This window comes from Mytilus galloprovincialis, chromosome 2 (assembly GCF_965363235.1).
Source record: "Mytilus galloprovincialis chromosome 2, xbMytGall1.hap1.1, whole genome shotgun sequence".
Lineage (NCBI taxonomy): Eukaryota > Metazoa > Mollusca > Bivalvia > Mytilida > Mytilidae > Mytilus > Mytilus galloprovincialis.
In genome coordinates, this window is record NC_134839.1 from 1,276,222 (window position 1) to 1,297,591 (window position 21,370).

At 34.0% G+C, this 21,370-nt stretch overlaps 1 protein-coding gene across 1 annotated transcript; it reads right to left on the bottom strand.

The window, feature by feature from the left end:
- Positions 1–4,111: 4,111 nt before the first annotated feature.
- Positions 4,112–21,197, bottom strand: LOC143062647 (fibrinogen-like protein 1). Its single transcript, XM_076234335.1, has 6 exons — positions 20,843–21,197; positions 19,788–19,887; positions 18,804–18,937; positions 15,740–15,836; positions 13,937–14,101; positions 4,112–7,154 (listed from the first exon to the last, which is right to left on the bottom strand). Exons 1-6 carry the CDS (start codon positions 21,176–21,178, stop codon positions 6,898–6,900), a joined length of 1,089 nt encoding a protein of 362 aa, XP_076090450.1. The 5' UTR covers positions 21,179–21,197; the 3' UTR covers positions 4,112–6,897.
- Positions 21,198–21,370: the final 173 nt, after the last annotated feature.

Sequence of the window (21,370 nt, forward strand, 5' to 3'; positions counted from 1 at the left end):
ACTACGTCCTCAGTACGCTTCTTCAACGATCCCGCTACGATTATACCACTTTCTCACCGCGCTTATTCTGCGACCTCACTACGCTTATCAAGATCTTTCTACGCTCTTCACGTTCTCACTACGACCATACCACGAGTTATCCGATTGCAACACGATCTTACCATGCTTCTACTGCGTTTATAGCACGTTCTTACCACGATTATACTACGTTATACCCCGATCTTACTACGTTCTCAGCAATAACGTAAACATAGTGTTCCATATCAATACAGTTCCATTCCTTCTATTTCTAATTAATACGTTGATTTCTCGGAAACAATACAGTCATGCCACCAAAATCTACTAGAACACGTGGGGGTGGTGTTAGGGGTTGTTGTAGAGGCAGAGGAAGCAAAGTAACGAATCCTGATCAAGCAGAAATGTCGGACCGACTAATCCAACCTAAATTACAACCCATTGCTGGTCCACAAAGCTCAAATGACGATAATTTAGTGAACGATAGCAGAGATGACACGGATGTGTCAATAGATATAGGAAGATGTGCTTTGAGTGCCAATGAGACAACTATCCATCCAAGTAACAATTTATAAAAGTAAACCATAATAGGCCATGGTACGGCCTTCAACACGGAGCTTTGGCTCATACCGAACAGTAAGCTATAAAAGGCCCATAAAATACTAGTGTAAAACCATTTCAACGGGAAAACAAACGGTCTAATCTATATAAAAACGAGTAGCATGGTTTAGCCGTTAGATCAAATGGACAATTACATACAGACAAACAAAATCTAGGGAGCTTTTTTATATATTTTATATAAAAATGACAATGAGAATGATGGTCGTAGTTTGAACGTAGTCAGGTCGCAAGAAGAGCGTGATGAGGACGGCAAGGGCGTGCTAGAATCGTACTATGGTCGTGATCAGCGTGACATAGTCGTAGTGGAAGCGTAGTTGGGTCCCGGTGAGAACGTGATGGTCTTAGTGATGTCGTAATAACGTCGCTGTTAGATCGTAGCGCAGTCTCTCCGAATAGAATCACGCTTTTGCTACGATGGTACAGTGACCTTAGCGATATTACTACGATCTGAGTGCGCTCTAACTACTCTTCTTCTACGACCTGATTTTGAAGACTTCACCACGACCGTGATACGACCTTACTGCGATCTACACGATCGTACTACGATCATCAAAATTTGCATTTTTTTCACAGATCGTAGTGCGAAGTGGTAGGGGTTGGTCCCACTAGACTGTGGTATAAGTATCTTTAAAATAGTTGCAAATCATCAAAATGGCTTTCATCACTGCTAGAAAAGTTGTCCAAGAAATTTTAATTTGATTCTAAGTAAAGCCCCAGTCCCACTAGACCACGATCGCACTAAGCTCACCGCGATCTAAAATAAATTCAGATCGTGGTGAGGTCGCGGTATGAAAATGTAAATTATCGTTGCTTTCACGATGCTACTACGTCTTCATTACGTTTCTACAACGATCCCGATACGGTGATACCACGTTTTCACCGCGCTTATTCTGCGACCTCACTACGCTTATCAAGATCTTTCGACGCTCATCACGTTCTCACTACGACCATACCACGAGTTATCCGATTGCAACACGATCTTACCACGCCTTTACTGCGATTATAGCACGTTCTTACCACGATTATACTACGTTCATACCGCGATCTTACTACGTTATCAGTATAATAACATTAACATCGTGTTCCATATCAATACAATTCCATTCCTTCTATTTCTGATTATTACATAGATTTTTTCGGAAACAATACAGTCATACCACCAAAATCTTTAAGAACACGTGGGCGAATAGAATCACGCTTTCGCTACGCTCTCGCTACGATGGCACAGCGACCTTAGCGATCTTACTACGATCTGATTGCTCTCTCACTACGCTTCTACTACGACCTAATTTCGCGACGACCGCACCACGATTGTTTTAAACATGTTCAAAGTTGGCCACGCTCATCACGATCATGAAGACCTCACCACGACCGTGATACGACCTTACTGCGATCTACACGATCGTACTACGATCATCAAAATTTGCATTTGTTTTTCACAGATCGTAGTGGAACTGCGGTATTAGCCTTGCAATTTATAATTTGACAATTTTCCAACAATTATTAATACCCTAGTCCCACTAGGCCACGATCGCACTACGATCTGTGAAAAAAATGCAAATTTTGATGATCGTAGTGCGATCGTGTAGATCGCAGAAAGGTCGTATCACGGTCGTGGTGAGGTCTTCAAGATCGTGAAGAGCGTGGCCAACTTTGAACATGTTCAAAACAATCGTGGTACGGTCGTGGCGAAATCAGGTCGTAGTAGAAGCGTAGTGAGAGCGCACTAAGATCGTAGTAAGATCGCCAAGGTCGCTGTACAATCGTAGCGAGAGCGTAGCGAAAGCGTGATTCTATTCGGAGAGACTGCGCTACGATCGCACAGCGACGTTATCACGACCTTACTACGACCATCACGTTCTCACTGCGACCCAACTACGCTTCCACTACGACTATACCACGCTGTTCACGACCATAGTACGAGTCTAGCACGCCCTTGCCGTCCTCATCACGCTCTTCTTACGACCTGACTACGTTCACACTACGACCATCATTCTCATTGTCATTTTTACATAAAATATAAAAAAAGCTCCCTAGATTTTGTTTGTTTGAATGTAATTATCCATTTGCTCTAACGGCTCAACCATGCTTCTCGTTTTTATATAGATAAGACCGTTGGTTTTCCCGTTTAAATGGTTTAACACTAGTAATATTTTGGGTCTTTTATAACGTGCTGATTGATGTGAGCCAAGGCTCCGTGTTGAAGGCCGTACCTTGGCCTATAACGGTTTACTTTTATAAATTGTTAATTGGATGGAGAGTTGTCTCATTGGCACTCATACCACATCTTCCTATATATATATTGATACATCTATGTCATCTCTGCTATCGTTCACTAAAATATCGTCATTGAGCTTCATGGACCAGCAATAGGTTGTAATTTAGGTTGGATTGGTCGGTCCGACATCTCTGCTTGGTCAGGATTCGTTACTTTGCTCCCTCTGCCTCTACATCTACTCCTACCACCATGCCCACGTGTTCTGGTAGATTTTGGTGGCATGACTGTATTGTTTCCGAGAAATTTACGATTTAATCAGAAATAGAAGGAATTGAACTGTATTGATATGGAACACGATGTTGACGTTATTGCTGAGAACGTAGTAAGATCGCGCTATGAACGTAGTATAATCGTGGTAAGAACGTGTAATAATCGCAGTAAGATCGTGTTGCAATCGGATTACTCGTGGTATGGTCGTAGTGAGAACGTGAAGAGCGTAGAAAGATCTTGATAAGCGTAGTGAGGTCGCAGAATAAGCGCGGTGAGAACGTGGTATAATCGTAGCGGGATCTTTGTAGAAGCGTAGAGAGGACGTAGTAGCATCGTGAAAGCAACGAAAATTTACATTTTCAAGCCGCTCATACCGCGACCTCACCACGATCGAAATTTATATTAGATCGCGGTGAGCGTGGTGCGATCGTGGTCTAGTGGGACTGGGGCTTAAGATGTGAATTTTTTATCTTTATATTTGCACATCATATAAGAATATATGCACAAAATATATATCATCATATAAGTATATTTGCGCATCTTATAAGAATTTATGCACAACAAATAAGTATAATTGCACACCATATAAGTATATCTGCACATCGCATTAGGATATTTGCACATCATAATAACAAATGCATGTCATGTAAAGATAAATGCAGATCATATAATGAAAATGGTTACAAGAAGATACATGTATGTTGGCGTTCCATAGTATACTAAAAAAATTTCTTCATGGAATTAAAATGATAAAAATCTTTAAAACTGCTACATTCAATGTACATTTGTCATCTAAATCACATTGAGTTGGCGAGTGAAAAAAAAAACTATTTGAACATTTGGATTTTTGCTTGAAAATCATGACCAACATGAATAAATAAAGGCAACAGTAGTATACCGCTGTTCAAAACTCATAAATCCATGGACAAAAAACAAAATCGGGGTAACAAACTAAAACCGAGGGAAACGCATTTAATATAAGAAATCGATATTTAAATTAATTATTTCGAAAAAAAAAAAACAGAAAGCCTCGATCACATCCCAAATGATAAAAATCATGAATAAAAAAAATGCTTTGATTTTCAATGGAGGTTGTTTTGGTTAAGTATGATTTATGTGTACAAGATAGAGACAGATCATTACAACTTGTGAATTTACGCTCTGTGCGCTATAACATCCTAAGCATCAAATCTCTCGCTTAACCAAAGACTTAAATCTGTAAACCATCCATTAGTAAATATCGAAAAATCGTTTTTGTATTTTCGCCACAGAATTATGGCATATCCGAGATTTAAAATATATGAATAGTTTAAACATATGTTATTGTTCAAAAGAATACATGGATAAGACACAAGTTTTTCAATATATATGAATATTCCTCAGGCAGAAAATAGTATCTAACCTAAATATACATTAATCTATAAATATACATAAATGCCAAAACAGAATAACAACCAAACCAAAATACAGAACTTTCCCGATTTCTAAGGCCTGCAATCTTCATGTCTGTATTTTGAAACGTAAAAATTATCTAGACGTATTTAACGAAAATATACAAAATATCAACACACATATGCCATAACAGACCATAAAAACAAAAACAAAATATATGTTTATGTCCCGATTTCTAACGCCAGCAATCTTCAAGTTTATACCTTTGAATGTAAAAATGTTCCACAGACATAAAACAGTGTTGAACGTAAATATACAATATGTAAATATAGAATAGCCATATATGTCACACCAGAACATATGGAATTGCCTCAATTTTCTAACGCCAGCAATCTTCAAGTTTGTACTTTTAAATGTAAAAATGTTCCACAGATATAAACTAGTATTTAACATAAATGTACAATATGACAATATATGTAAATATTAAAAAGAGTCAACACATATATGTCAAAACAGAACATAGAAACAAAAAAATATGGAATTGTCCCAATTTTGTTACGCCAACAATCTTCATGTTTGTACTTTTAAATGTAACGAGATGCGTCAAATCGACACGAATGGCCCCGTCTCAAAAAATTGCAAAATCTGTAATTTTAGTAACACATGAGGACACAAACATGATGGTAGTCTCACATATCAAAAATCAGCTCTGGTTAACTCACATACTAAAAATCAGCCCAACATCTGAAAGAGTTTTAAAAAAGTCTGTATAACTGAGAATTTCAACAATTTATCAAAGTCCAAAGACTGTAATTTCGGTAAAAATTAGCGAAGCGGAACGAAACTTAAACTTGATCTGAAACTCATCATGGTTAACTCACATACCAAAAATCAGCTCAATATCTGAAGGCGTTTACAAAAAAAATCCATATAATGGTTTGTTGCGGAATGACGGAATGACGGAATTACGGAAATTCGAAATTACGGAATTTCGTACCAGGGTAGAACTATATGGCACCGACAACTCCGACCGTTGCGGCGCCATAAAAATGTTCCACAGATATAAACTAGTATTTAACATAAATATACAACATGTGTAAATATAAAAAAAGAGTAAACACATATATGCCAAAAAAAGAACATAGAACCCAAAAATATGGAAATTGTCCCGATTTCTAAAGCCTTCAATCTTTACAGTTTTATACATATGCTACGGCAACAGAAGCCTACTTATGATAAAATCCCATTAATAAATTAATGTCAATTATTGCGATGTGTTTAGTATTGCGAAAATTGCGACTAGGTTATTATCGTAATAATTTGAACTCGCATTTTATTTATTTTTCATATGAATTGGACAGGATGTTTCTCAATATCGCAAAAACTAAAATCACTTTTCAGACTAAAATGATAAAATCCGATTATAAATGCACGTACTAATTTCAGAATTTTCAGGATAGCGGATATGTTCAAAATGTCGTAATTTCCGTCCACTTTTCACAGAATGTGACATAACAAGTTTGACTTATTACCGTTTGTTCTTGTTCGTATAATGACAATTTAATGTCATGTTTGTCTGTTATGCCCCCCCCCCCTTTCGGGATTGCAACAGAATTCTAGTTATCTCGTTATTTTCATAGTCAACACTCCTGTTCTGTCAGGTTTAATTCTTATATATGTGGATGAAAAATAAAAGTCCCCAAAACATTAGCATGGCAACAATTGCTTTTATTTTACAGCCTTTAAGGCTTTGATTTTTTTTTACAGAAGAGTGTTCACCATGCACTTGTACTGAAATACAATAATAGTAGAATAGAATGATATACAAATAGATGAAAATTATATATACATGCAACTGTAATATTGATATAATATATAACAACAAACTAGTGTATTCTCTGGAACAATTATTATATTAGTATAATAGTTCAAGGTATACTGATTTGTATCACAACACTATAATAGTTATTATGGTTACTTTGAATTTCCTGTCATTAATTCATCATCCAAGCACGAACTTGATTGATTAAATTAACCTCAGGTATAGAGATGTGATCTGTTTCTGTGACATGTGCCTTTGACCATTCACAAGAACCTGCGGTCATCCGATGTTCAGTACTTCGGTACTTTGATTTTCCACTGTGTAGGATCAAAACAGTAATTATTTAAATTCGATCATTCATAAAGCTACCAAGCGCAATAAGTATGATCTCTTTTATTATTTTTTTCGTCACATATCAACTTCTCATATTAAACTGATTTTGAAATGCATTATTCATATTCTTAAAGAGAGTATTTTATCTTTTTTTGAATTCATCATTTGATTACTTAAAATGTAATCTACGAAAAATATGTAATTGAAAATTCGTTATAACGTATTTTTACAAGACGGGCTTCACTTTCATTTCTGTTCTTTTTAATGGTCTGCGAATATGCCATGTATACCAGTGAATTGTAGTTAGATCTTCTGTTCCGTCCGTTCTATACAGACCATTCATATGAGAACGGGTACAATCTCTAAACCACCAAGCACCATGGCGTGTTACTGCACAGTTATCGGAATGTAAATTGTTGTCCCTGTCTTTCGTTGAAAACTTCCTTCCGTTCAAACTCCTTTCCCAATCCGTCATGGCATTGCCTTTAAAATATATATGATTTAAAATTAGCAAAAACAACTTTTATATAAAAAAAGAAGATGTGGTATGATTGCCAATGAGACAACTATCCTCAAAAGACCAAAATGACACAGACATAACAACTATAGGTCACCGTGCGGCCTTCAACAATGAACAAAGCCCATACAAAATAGTCAGCTATAAAAGGCCCTGATAAGACAATGTAAAACAATTCAAACGAGAAAACTAACGGCCTTATTTATACGAAAACAAATATGTAACACATAAACAAACGACAACCACTGAATTACAGGCTCCTGACTTGGAACAGGCACATACATAAATAATGTGGCGGGGTTAAACATGTTAGCGGGATCCCAACTCTCCCTCTAACCTGGGACAGTGGTATAACAGATTTTATGTTCAGATTATATTGAAATAAGCTAATAATTCATATTACAGTGCAAAGGTAGAATTACTTGTGCTTGGATAATATTTAACAATACCGCCTGCGACACATTATTATATGTCAAATATATAAATTTGAAGAGCATTTGATGGAAAAGCATAAACTCCTAAGTAAATATAAACCAGTATTGTCTACCCTATTGACAGAATTCAATGAAAACAAAACTTATAAAAACTGATTTTCAGATTAATGTCTGTCTACTAGCAATTGCGTTTAGCTGAATAAATTATAAATAACTGTCATGCTGGTGGGAAGTTTACTGCGCTATTTTCTTTGAAAATTGTCTGTGTAAAGTCAGGAATGGTACAGTTCTTTTCCATTTGTTTCGCTACTTGATTCGTGTCGTGTATTGGTCAAATTGTATGGACTTCCCTCTTTTAAGATAACACTAGAGTTCGATATTTTTGCTAATACCTTTTGTTTTTATAAACCTATGTTAATAAATACAAAAATTTCTTTAGAAGCTACTGTTTTATCTCCATCAGTCTAGTTGAAAAGGAATGGATTTAAACCTCCCAATGTTTCTACATCTTAGCATATCTCTTGCTTTTAAATGCTAAAAATTTTAGCGATCCTGATCAAAGTAAAATCCTAAAAGCTATTCAAGATTTAAATAAATTCGTATATTCATTATTTCTTAGTTATGCTAGAAAACTCAGAGGAAAATTAAAACATTTGTAAATTATTGATTAGCATACCAAAAATAAGAATAATACAATGTTGACTGTGAAATGTTATCTGACGCCCGAATAAAGCATACCAAAAATTAAAAAAAAATACACTGTTGACTGTGAGATGTTATCTGAAGCCCGAATAAAGCATACCAAAAATAAAGATAATACACTGGTGACTGTGAGATGTTATCTGAAGTCTGAATAAAGCATCCCAAAAATAAAAATAATACACTGTTGACTGTGAGATGTTATCTGAAGCCCGAATCAAGCATTCCAAAAATGAAAATAATACACTGTTGACTGTGATATGTTATTAAGAATGTAAAAAACAATTGATTTTTCCATTGCCGACAATAGTAATGTTTCTTGCTGTACTGATTTTATTGAGTTGATTTTTATTATAAAACCTTTTTTAAAATAAAGAATATTTATTGTGTTAACATATTTCATAAAAAAAAATGATATGGTCGCGTTGCTTTTCTAGGTGTAATTTACAGTTGTCAAGGGTGACCGTCAATCTCGCACAAAAATAACAGTAAAATTTATGCATTCAACAACAGGAAGAAAAAAAATTCTCAACTATTTCTGAAGGAGGAATCAAATTTTATTTTGTCATTGCTACAACTAAGAATCAATAAGGTTTCAGGAAAAAAAATATTATTTGTGGCATACTCCACCCAATCAAAATCAGCCATGTTTTTGTTTCTGAATACTATGTTATGCTCATTTTCGACTGGTCCCAAAAGAGCTAATGGTAGATTATAACCTATAGAATCAAAAAAAGGGCCCAGAATCTAGCAAATTTTAGGTCAAATGAATACTTGTTATATCTAGTAATGGAAAAGTTGTAGGAAAAAGATGTCGATCACTTACAAGCGAAGAAAAAAGAAAAGTTCAACATGTACCCCAAATGACGGCAGAGGAAATGTGAAGCTGAGCGTTGATTTTTTTGACAAATAAAACTTATTTATTTTCTTATTAAATATACAAAAGCAATAAGTCTGTGTGTTTTATCAGTAGACTAGTGGATAGGACTTTCACATAAAACACTAACATCAGCTGTCAGATAAATGGGGTAGATTCTACCCAAGAATTGAAAACTACAGGGAAAAATGACAATTTTCTTAATTTTGAAGTATTAAAAGTTTAATATGAAACAACTTAATGCACTAAAAAACCATAACCTTACACCAAACAGATAAGACATTGACCAGAGATGATGAATCAATTATCTTATCAAATCTGTCACTGCAGCTGTAAGAATTAAAAATTTATATCTGTACTGCTATCTCTCTCTGTTTATGAGAAGTTTTTATGAGAGTTCTGTTTGGTGCCTTTATTTCTAATAAAAGATGCAAATTTTAACCAAATCTTCAATATAAAAGTAAAGACAGAATACCAAACTTTCACAAACTTTTTTCTTAAACAGTTACATTCACTGATTAAAAATAAATTCTACATATAAAAATGACCAAATTTAGAAAGGGAAATAATTCAGGTTTTCCAACTGGAACTGTGCCTTACAATAGACAAAGAAAAACTGTAAAACCAAGTAAAAGTGACAAAACACAAACAGTTTATAAAAGACTTACCAGAAAAATGACTTCTCTTGTGCAAAACATTCCATATAAGGATACGGATACTCAATGTGTAAATGACACCAAACCTGCTGTTCTGTTGCGACCAAGGGATACTGCTCCTAAAATTCCAAAAACAAAGAAATCAGTAAAGAAAAATCAAAGGTAGGTTAAATGATAATTAAAGTAATAACATAAAATATCAAAATACCAGTTAATATGAACATAGGTATTAATTAACTCTATTTTAAATCATTTTTCTAAAAGCGGATTGAGAATGCCTATCAGTACATCAAATCTACAAATTTCCCTTGAAATAATCCTATGTTGTTGGTGTACCTTCTTGAATTTATAAAATATATGCTTAACTTCAAGAAAATAATGACACTTTTACTTGCTTAGCTTCATAATACCAAGAAATTCCATTTTATATTTGTACCAAAAAAAAATTGTGACCAAAGGGAGGTAATTCACAAATATTTTGAAGTACATTTAGAAACTTCTGTTACAGGTAGATACACACTCTCTTATGGCATTTTTTTCTATTAAATTTTAGGTCTGAAGATTCATCTAATAGAACAGTTAATGTGAGACTGAATGCAATAATGTGGAACTCTGTATTTAGAGAACACCAAAGACTTCATCCCAACTGTAATGGATTTTTACAGTGGAATATGGAACGAGAAGAAAAATTTGGATTTGTTAATCGTGAGGAAGCCATGTGTGATAAATGCAACTATCAATCAAGAAAGTTCAAACTGTACGAAGAAGTCCAAACCAAAAAACCAGGAAGGAAGGCAGCCAAGATAAATGTATCAGCTCAAGCAGCACTAAGTCAAACACCACTTGGATATACTGGTTTGAGGAAGATAGTACTTGGCTGTAACATGCCAGCTCCATCTGCTTCAGGACTTCAAAAGAGGGCAAATAAAGTTCTACCTGAAATAATAAATATAAATAAGGAAGACATGAAAGCGCGACGCAAACAGTTGATTGAAATTAACACACTCAGAGGGAGAAAAGATCCTGGTTCTGTAAGTCTACAGGCTGACGGTGCATACAACAATGCAATATATTCTGGCATTGGAAAAACCCCATTCCAGCCTGCTACACAAGTGGTGTACTCTGTTGCAGAAGCTGAAACAGAAGATAAAAGTATAATAGGAGTGGTTTGCAAAAATAAACTTTGCTCAATTCATCCAATCAAGTCTGGTGAAAAGTGTACATCTTCATGTAGTTCAAATTTAACATTTATGAAAAGCATAGGAGATGAGTACACCTGGGCAAAAGAAGCTCTTCAAGATCTTGCAAGTGATGGCATTGAGGCTAAACATTTAACAACAGATCCAGATAGCTCTGCTTATAGAGCTGCAGATGATTTGTATCTTGAAAATACAACATCTACAGAACCAGAACACTTTCTAGATACCCGGCATTTTTCAAATAATCACAGAAAACACATCAAGAATAATAAAGAATTGGGAGAAATAATGCCAGGTAGAACTAAAAAAGACCGTGAAAAGCTTTTGAACAATTTTGCTTTGGATTTAGCTGAGAGATGTCAGTCGGAGTTTACCCAAGCCATGGAAAAATATGGTGGTGACTTTACCAAAGTGAAGAATAAAATCTCTTTCACCGTTGATGCCATACCCGCATGTTACACTGGCAATCATGAACTTTGTCGTAGACATTCCTTTGTTTGCAAGGGTGGAAAAAAGTTCTGGTTGTCCAACAGAGCTTTCTTACCAAATAGTTTCAAAATCAGAAAATTGGATGAAAATTTGAATGCCATAAGAAAGTGTGTGTTATATCGTCTCAGTCCGAGCGCTTTAAAAAAGACGAGATTGAACCTAAATACTCAAAAAGTCGAGGGATTTAACAGATCACTGCGTAGATCACTACCAAAAAATGTTACCTATACAAAAAACTTTGAAGGTCGTGTCCATTCAGCTATTCATAGTGTAAATCTTGGTCCTGGTGAGTCTCTCCTAGTGATCTGTAAGCAACTTGGAGCAGAAATCAGTCCTGGGTCTGCTGCTGAAAAAGAACTTAAAGCTATACAAAAAACAGACAGAATGCAGAAAGCTTATAAGAAATCAATGAAATATAAAAAGGAGAGGTCTAATACTAGGAAACATTTGTATAAAATTTATGAAAAACATCAGGAAGAAAAATGTTATGAGAAAAACAAGCTTATGCGGCCAGTAAAACGTACCAAAACGCAAGCCGAGGACCATCCCTACGCCAAAAAACCACGAGTTGCAGTGACAAAGAAGTGTTAATTTGTAAATAAAGCATTCTTTTATATAATACAGTGTGGTTCATGACATTTTGCACATAAATTTTGCCCTTTACAATGAATACGTTCCTGGTTTGTAGCATGGGGCTCAAGTTCAATATGCTCTGAATTGACACAGGTCTTATTATGGCACAAGTGACTACATTCTATGCGATTGTTGTTTTCATCAAGTCTTGGCATATCATTGTGGCTTATTCTTTCCTTAATCATATATGCTAGTCTATGTGCTCTTTCTTTTTTTGCACCCTCCCTTGGCCAGTTTACGTTCATGACACCGTATCAACATAGCCGTCCCATGCTACACAACCATGCATATTGCCCAATTTTTTTGTTTTCTTAAGAAATCTCCCCTCTAAATCTTTATAAAAGTCCTCCATGATGCTGACACAATCAGAAAAACGTTTTAATAAAAGTCTGATTCAGCAACTTGCTTTTCTAAAATGAAAGTGAAAGTAAATTTCATCCCAATATAGAATGTAAAAAACAATTGATTTTTCCATTGCCGACAATAGTAATGTTTCTTGCTGTACTGATTTTATTGAGTTGATTTTTATTATAAAACCTTTTTTAAAATAAAGAATATTTATTGTGTTAACATATTTCATAAAAAAAATGATATGGTCGCGTTGCTTTTCTAGGTGTAATTTACAGTTGTCAAGGGTGACCGTCAATCTCGCACAAAAATAACAGTAAAATTTATGCATTCAACAACAGGAAGAAAAAAAATTCTCAACTATTTCTGAAGGAGGAATCAAATTTTATTTTGTCATTGCTACAACTAAGAATCAATAAGGTTTCAGGAAAAAAAATATTATTTGTGGCATACTCCACCCAAATCAAAATCAGCCATGTTTTTGTTTCTGAATACTATGTTATGCTCATTTTCGACTGGTCCCAAAAGAGCTAATGGTAGATTATAACCTTAATTTCTAAAATCGCTTCTGATTAATGGAGGAAAATTCCTCACATCCATTAACCTAGGACGTTTTATTTGTTCATATACTGTATTTCAGAGTTGTTGTTGTTTTTTTTTTTGTATCTAATTTGGTGTCCTGTACCAAATTAGGAATATGCAATTATTACTTACATTTCGTTTCTATGCATGTTGGTGTTTGCTTTTGTTGTAGTTCAGTGTTTTTTTTTTTTTTTTTTTTTTTTTTTTTTTTTGTTGTTGTTAAGTTTATATTACCTTATAGTTACTGTGTTTCCCTGAGTTTTAGTTTTTACCCCTATTTTGTAATACTTTATCGAATAATGACTATTGAACAGCAGTAAATAACTGTTTCCTTTATTTGATAATCTGCACATTTTTTCCATCAATGAGGTTATCACATATTTTAAGATGTTCGAAATATAAGATAACTATGTATATTTGTGTTAACGCCAACACGAGCACGTTGGACGGGTGAGAGGAAATAACTTCATATGACATATGTATGTATCGTGTCGTGTCGTGGTTGAAACGATCAAAGAGGTTTAGGAGAACATTATTTTCTAAAAACATATGAAAGACATGTAAAACAATAAGTAAATTAACAAAAAGGGGGGTATACACCAATTAAACAGTTTAAATACAGTTGAGCTGATACATATAGCTAACTTATTAGTGTTTTGATACGATCCAATGAATAACATGCACTCATATTTGAATAAAAGAAACTATTATTACTTCATAACTTGCATTACATTACGATTTGAACATTTAAAAATTATACTTGTAAGTACTTTGCACGATTGACTTACAGAAAATGCATTGACCTCTAAATGCAGGAGGCTTAATACATACCAGCATCTCCTGTGTAGCCCTGAATTGTCAATTGATATTCAGATGAGGCGTTCCCAATGTTGAATGTACTGTAAACAGCGTATCTGGTTTCTTCTTCGAAATCTTCAAGGTCAAATCGTAACTGATATTGCCTTTGGGAAGTTATAGCATGAATATTCTTGTTTCCTAAAGACAGATTGATCGATTAATTCACTTAGACTATAGCAAAATGTTCTCTACCATTGAAATTGTAGAATTTGGTGTCTCTCACTTGTGAAGAATGAATGTAAATCATGTTCTTAGTAAGGGATTGTCCTATTGTGCAGACCTACTTACAATTCAAAACGAAGAGTTTTTTATAAATGAGTTACAACTCCCCTTAAAAAAAGATAATTCCTCGCTCAAACATTTACATTCATATTCACAGTCAAGAAACATATATTTTGTACTGCTGTGTAACTTTACATCTGGTCTATAACGCATTATTTTAATAATTCCCAAATTAAAAGAAAGTCCTCACATCACTAAAACTAGGCCATATATGAAATACTGCAAAATGAAGTCATGCATCAATTATAAATATTTAATTTACACCAACAATGAAACAAATTCTTATGTACAACAAATTAAGAGATCCTTGTGCATTGAACACTTTACAATATTCTAAGTTTGCAAGAGAAAGATCATGAAGAAAGGGATTATCATTCTTTTACATATACTTATCGCTTGATATATATATTTGAGATTAAGTTTTTCATTAATTGTGAGTTTATGCCTTAAGAACTCAACCCGTTGGATTTTTCAGTTATTTAAAGTGTTATTAGTAAAGATAATTTCGTTCAAATAACCTAAACGCCCGAACAAATGAAAAAACAAAATTTACCTGTTTGGTTAACCTTTTTAATTGATAAACATAATGGCCAGTGCTATACATGAGTGGAATATGGAAAAACATAGTCCTCCCTGAATATCTTCGATATAACAGTATATCCTTACTAAGGAAGTTGAACGTTTGGCTAAGTGAGATATATAAATATGCTTAACGATCAATTGGCATACTCTGCGTGTGTCTATTCTTAACCAAGAGCCTGTAGATCAGAGTCTGTCGTTGTATCATATCTGTCAATTTTTTTCTTACGTATTTTTGGTATAAATTATGCTGTTAGTTTGTTCGTTTAAATTGTCTTAATTTTTTCATGTCAAGGCATATACATTCGATTTCATGGTATGTTCTTTTAATTTTTATTTATTTTATTGATGAAGACCTTATAGTGGCTAAAATCCGCTTTAGTTAAACTTTTATCGATATTTTTCCTATTTGCAGTCATACCACATCGCCTTATTTTTACATAGACGATTTCCGCATTTACAAATGAGAGACTCTTGTATGGAGCAAGTATTGTCAGAGTAACACATTATCGAATAGACTTCCTTTTTAAAGTTTAATCATTCTACTGTATTTAGTTGACTTTATAGCTCGTTGCTTATTTGATATGCTAAATGAAAGAATATAATACTTGATGTTTTTCTCTAATATCTCTATTGTGGTCATTGTAATACAGGGGGACTCGGTGGCCGAGTGGTCTTAGTAGTTACTACTGTAATCACTAGCTGGTCGACACTGAGGTTGTTAGTTCTAACCCCGATCGTGCGGGTGCACTAAACTTCAATCTTAATTGACTAGGATTGTCAGTTTTCTTATCGAAGGTCGGTGATTTTCTCCGGGCACTCCGGCTTCCTCCACCAATAAAAACTTAACGAAATAGCCTAAATATGGTGCTTAAAAGTAAAAAATCAAAATCATTGTAATGTAAACATAATTACCTAACCAGAATTCATTCTCAAGATCACCAAAACCATTTTCGTAATCAGTCCAGCCACGATAAAAATCAGTAGATCCATCTTTTCTTCTTTGAAACACCTTTATGTTTTTTTTTTTTTTTTTCGAGTTAAGCATTTTTCAACTGAGGTGTACTGTTTGTTCTTATATTGTGCTTTTTACACCACTATCTCCATAATAGATTTAAGTTTTGAATAAGTTAAACTACTGTTGCCTAGATTTACCCGGGAACATGATTATCTTGACATTATGTCAATAGCTTAATTCAAATTTTTGATGTAGTTAAGTATTTCTTACGAAAGCCTAAAGGGTCATTTTTTTTTTTTATTTATCTCGTTATTAAAGTGTTCTCGTAATTTATTTCATTTCTGTCTTTCTTTATGCCCGCGTCACACTGTCCCGATTTTTATATACGATGGACACCCGAATGCGAAAATTGTAAGTTCGTACGAAGTTGGTCCCGATCTCGTTAAAATACCAAAAAGTGACCGAAGTAAGTACGATAAATAACGAAGTCTATACGATGGTGCCGAAATTATATACGATAGCAAAAGATGGACATACGAAGGTTAACCGAAGACGGGTATTTAAGCTTCATATCTCAGCCGAAGCCTACACGATGGATCACGAAGGCTAAACGATGGATTACAAAGGCTAAAAGATGGATTACGATGATGGTGCGATGGCCATACGATGTCTCAAAGATACGAACAGAATTTCGACAACATATCGTTTCTGTACAAGTCTGCCATGCATGGCGGGAAATCGATCTTTTTGTCTAATTCTTATAAAACTTAGTTTATTATCCTCTCGGCTTCTACGTGTAAGTTGCGTGTAGATGAAATTGTTATGGGCACTCTAGAACCAAAATGATCAAAACTTTGTATGGTGTTACTCGTTAAGAATATCTTAAGCGCTATTGACTTTAAAGTCCAAAGGTTAAGGTCACAGTGACAGTTGTAATGCAAGGCAATATCACCCTTGTGGACACTCTAAAACCAATATGCTTCAAAAGATTTTAACCACATTTGGTATATTGTTCCTCCTTGGTAATGATCTGACATTTTTTACGTTCAAGGCCAAAGGTCAAGGTCATGCAGATGGACTTGTTTTTTCTCCTTGAAATAGCATAATACACAGGAAATTGGTTGCTCATTTTTTTACCTGCTGGTTCTAAAGACAATATTAAAGGTATTTCCAGTTACTGAATGTTTTGGTTGATTTCTAAAAAAATAGTTTATGTATATATGCATATTCAATTTACCATTTTCTGCATGTGTCATATACAAATATAGTGTCCATATTTGTCCCCAATATGTTACATACGAGGGGATGCCACGCTCGGCATTGCCTTGTTTGAACTGTAAAATGTGTGCACTAGTCTGAATAATCACCCATAATTATGCCCATGTTTACTGGTCTATCTTAAAGGTAAGGTAATGGGTTCGTTGATCCCTTTTATTCAAAAAGAGCTCTTTCCAGGAGAATATCATAATAATATAGACAAAAGGAAGGATGTGGGGAAAGCAACAAATGCGGCAAAATATGACATATAGAAAACAAAATGGTTATGGAGTAAACATTCGTGTGACAACAACTCAGACGATACCTAAAAAATTAGAATAATGAAGAAAAAGTTGGTTTCCCTATATACGTGTACCTGCAGTGTTGGTGTACGAGGCGCGTTTATGATTTTCATTATGTTACTTGATATGAAAAATTGACAAAAAATAATATTTTTCTTGTAAAAGTAAATCCTGAGCCTGTAATAGCTGCTCTTCTTGTTCCATTTGAATTAATAGAAACAACGCTGTCGCCTTTCTTGTTCTCATAGAATCATATGATATGAGCTCCATGTCTTTCTTAACTGTCGTATTAGACTGACCAGTGCATATCGCGCATGGCACTTTAAATGTATTTTAGCGCGAAAATTAACTTATATTTAGCTGGATTTATTGCCGTCGTAGTTCCATCTTGTCGCCTTCGTACTTTTATTCGATGGAAGCACGACTGGATTACGAGGTCTTCACGCAGTCGTGTTGCCATCGTAAGACCTTCGGGTATCTTCGTGATTCATTCGTGTAGACATCGTAATGTCAAAACTGCCCGATGGAAACGATGGAAACACGAATGCAATACGATGTGCAAAGATGCATTCCCGGTGACATTACGATGGTGAGGATGGTGAACCGAACTCAATACGAACCCTTAACATCGGACGCACCTTCGGGGATTTTTTAACATGTTAAAAAATTTAGAACCCTTCCCGAAGTTGTCCCCGAAGGCTAGAAAAAGTGGCCGATGGTTAAAGATGGTTAAAGATGGCACTACGAATAGCCCGATCTGGATACGATCAGTCCCGATTTTGAAAATTTCCATTATCGTGTTGCCATCGGCGTAAAAATCGGGACAGTGTGACACGGGCATTATAATTTAGTTGTTTTTTTTTTTTTTTTTTTTTTTTATACATCTTCATCTTTTAAACACAGTATTCTGCAAATTCGTTTTTATTTTTCATGATTGATTATTATTGTTCAATTAATACGACTTTTTAATGATGTTATTTTTCTAATTAGAAATTATTTAATTAATTGCAAAAGTTTACACATTAATAATAAACCACAATTCTTTCATTACATCAGATTACAAATTACATAAATGGATGCGCTCGTGTGATCATGGTGAAAGCAATTTTAATATTTTATAATATAATTTATTTTTCTAATTGTCAGCTTAAAACAACTTTAAAGTATGCTATTTACTCAGTTTAAATATCAGGGCTATAGTATTTTCATAAAATTTAATCATTCATTTTTTTAATTTGATTTTGTGCGATAACCAAAACGGACATTCCTGAAGATTTTTGTTACGGTAACATTACCGTCTATTCTGCCTTACACATGTTATATAAGTATATGTGTAATATCTGAATCATTCGTCACAACTCGGCCGATTCCGTACCCTAATCTCATAGAAGGAGAGAAGCAGATTCTACCGAAGATTGCAGAATGACATCTGAATATTGCGATCAGGAACCAGTCTACTTACCGTCCAACCACCACCGGAAGTGCTTTGATCACAATAAACTTTTATGACATGAAAATGGTTCGGACGTATTTCATAGGTACCACTTGGAAGATCTGGGTGTAATCCACTACAGTCAGTAACTGGCTGTATTTGATCTAAATATGTATATGTGCAAAGCAACATAAATGTTTTGAATACAAGGTTAATCATATTCTATGACGAGAACAATGGGGGTGTTAAAAAATTAATTTTATGTTTATAATTAAAGATCCTCCACTTTATATTCATTACTTAATACGACGTATAACTATTTACATATGCAGAGAGAAATTCGTTATTTTTTACATATATATCTTTCAATTTCGCTCCATTCTCTCGTCAAGAAAAATTCACTGATTAGATCGAAACGTATAGTATACATTCAAAATATGTTATTCAAAAGAATTATTAATTTTCTGATTGAACATTTTTGTATTTGTATATTACCTACTATTCATTCGGAGCTTTGGAGACCAAGTCTCCAGAATTGTCATGATTTATCATTAAACTAATCAGTGCAATATCTGAAGTCATATTGTGTTTTTGTTTTATTTACGCATTATTAATACAAACTTTATATAGATATAGGAAGATGTGGTATTTATGTTCGTATGAACATAGCGTAGAAGAACTTAACCCTGGGTGAACAAAAACTCATTTCAATCCGTAATATAAAGAATTAACTTTTACAAAAAAAATATACAATTTATTTGTGGATATGCACATGTAGATATTATGTAAGTCCTGATTAGCGACAAAGTTTAAAATCTACGAACTTTGCATTTTTGATTGGTTGGCAATCATCTTGAAAATAAGAAATTTTGATCGAATTAGCATTTTCAGCAATTGGTATTACGTTGAATTGGGTTGTCAGATGACTTTCTGTTAAGATATATACATGTATTAACCAATCATTCCAGTCATTCTTAGGACTGTTTACCTGGCCAAAATAAGAGTTATACTTACTGATGTCTTTAACACAGAATGTTTCGCCCTCCCTACTGGTTTGGCAGATTTCACCGACTTGACAAATTCCTATGTTTGAGCAAGGGTCATATCTGGAGAACTGTTCAACATTTTTTATTTAATTTAATTTAACAAGTAAATTAACCAATTAAACTTCACGATAATACTGCTACATTTTTTACCTCAAATTGTAGTATACCCACTTAAGTTAAATGGTTGCTACCTAAATACTACCAATAGTTACTAAGAACCTTGCATTTTGTAAAATGATGATTAATAATGAATTTGAGTGCATAGCAAAAATACATAATAGTTATCAAAAGTACCAGGATTATAATTTTATACGCCAGACGCGCGTTTCGTCCACAATCTGAATTGCTTTTCTCTTTTTGTCTTTTTAAATTATGATGACTAGATCGTCTGTCATATATGCGTGTTGATGAATAAAACCTGAGTCCTTCATATGATTTGAGAATCTAATAAGCATTGTTTTATAGACTGGCAGCACTAAATGATATTAAATACGGAACTGGTATGCTAAAACGTCCAGTATACAAGTGACAACGACCCAGTGATTTTTTTAGCGGTTTTAATGCATCAGAGATACTGTGCGTATGATTATGTACCTCAGCTGTTTAATCTTCATAAACCTTCAGCTGTGTACAGTACATTTAAGCGAAAAAGTTTGTTGGTGATGGTTTGCAAGCCATATCATCAGCTTTTACGGTGCTTCTATCAATCAACAGGAAGTGTATGGAAAAGAAATCTAATATTTTATAGGATATCTATGTAATATACTGGATTTGATAAATAGTACAATCATCTGAGTCCAAAATAGTCTTTTTTTTTAATTATTGTATTGGTGTAAGATACAATATTAAGAAGTTGAAGATAGTGTCTGAATTAAAAAAAAATATATATATTGATGTTGTGTAGCTCCTATAGGCAATATATACTAGGCTAATAGTATGCTTCTGAAATTATGTACAATTTTAAATTCTGTGATAGGATGTTTGCAATCCTTTGCAACTGTTAATGTTCTGATTTATACTTACATTTCTGTACTGTTGTATATTAAAATGCACATAACCAATTCCTTCAACTAAGTCAGTTTCACCGTTTTTCTCGTTCATTTCACAGTGGCGTTGTTTTTCTTTGTAATTGAAGGAAAGACATCTCCTCCGACGAATGCATTTATCAAAACAGGCATTTGCGCCAACGTTTTCAAACGTTATAAATGTATAACCTTGCAAACGAGCATTGATATGATCAGGGTCTACTCTTAAGCTTCTAAGACGACATTCCTGACAAAATATTCCTATCAAATGTATGAGTAATGTAAATCCGATATAATAATATAGCACATGGACATTAGATAAAACTACTACCATGATTGTCGCTATGGTATGCTTTTTCTTTTGTTTAAAGAACATACAAAATAAAGACTATTCTGAAAATATAAACGCCTTAGCAACAGTGATAACCAATTTAATGTTAATAATTTATAACAGTATTCAATGAATTATAAATGCTTTAACTTTTAAAATCAATGATTGTGTATGTCAACGAAATATTAAATTTCT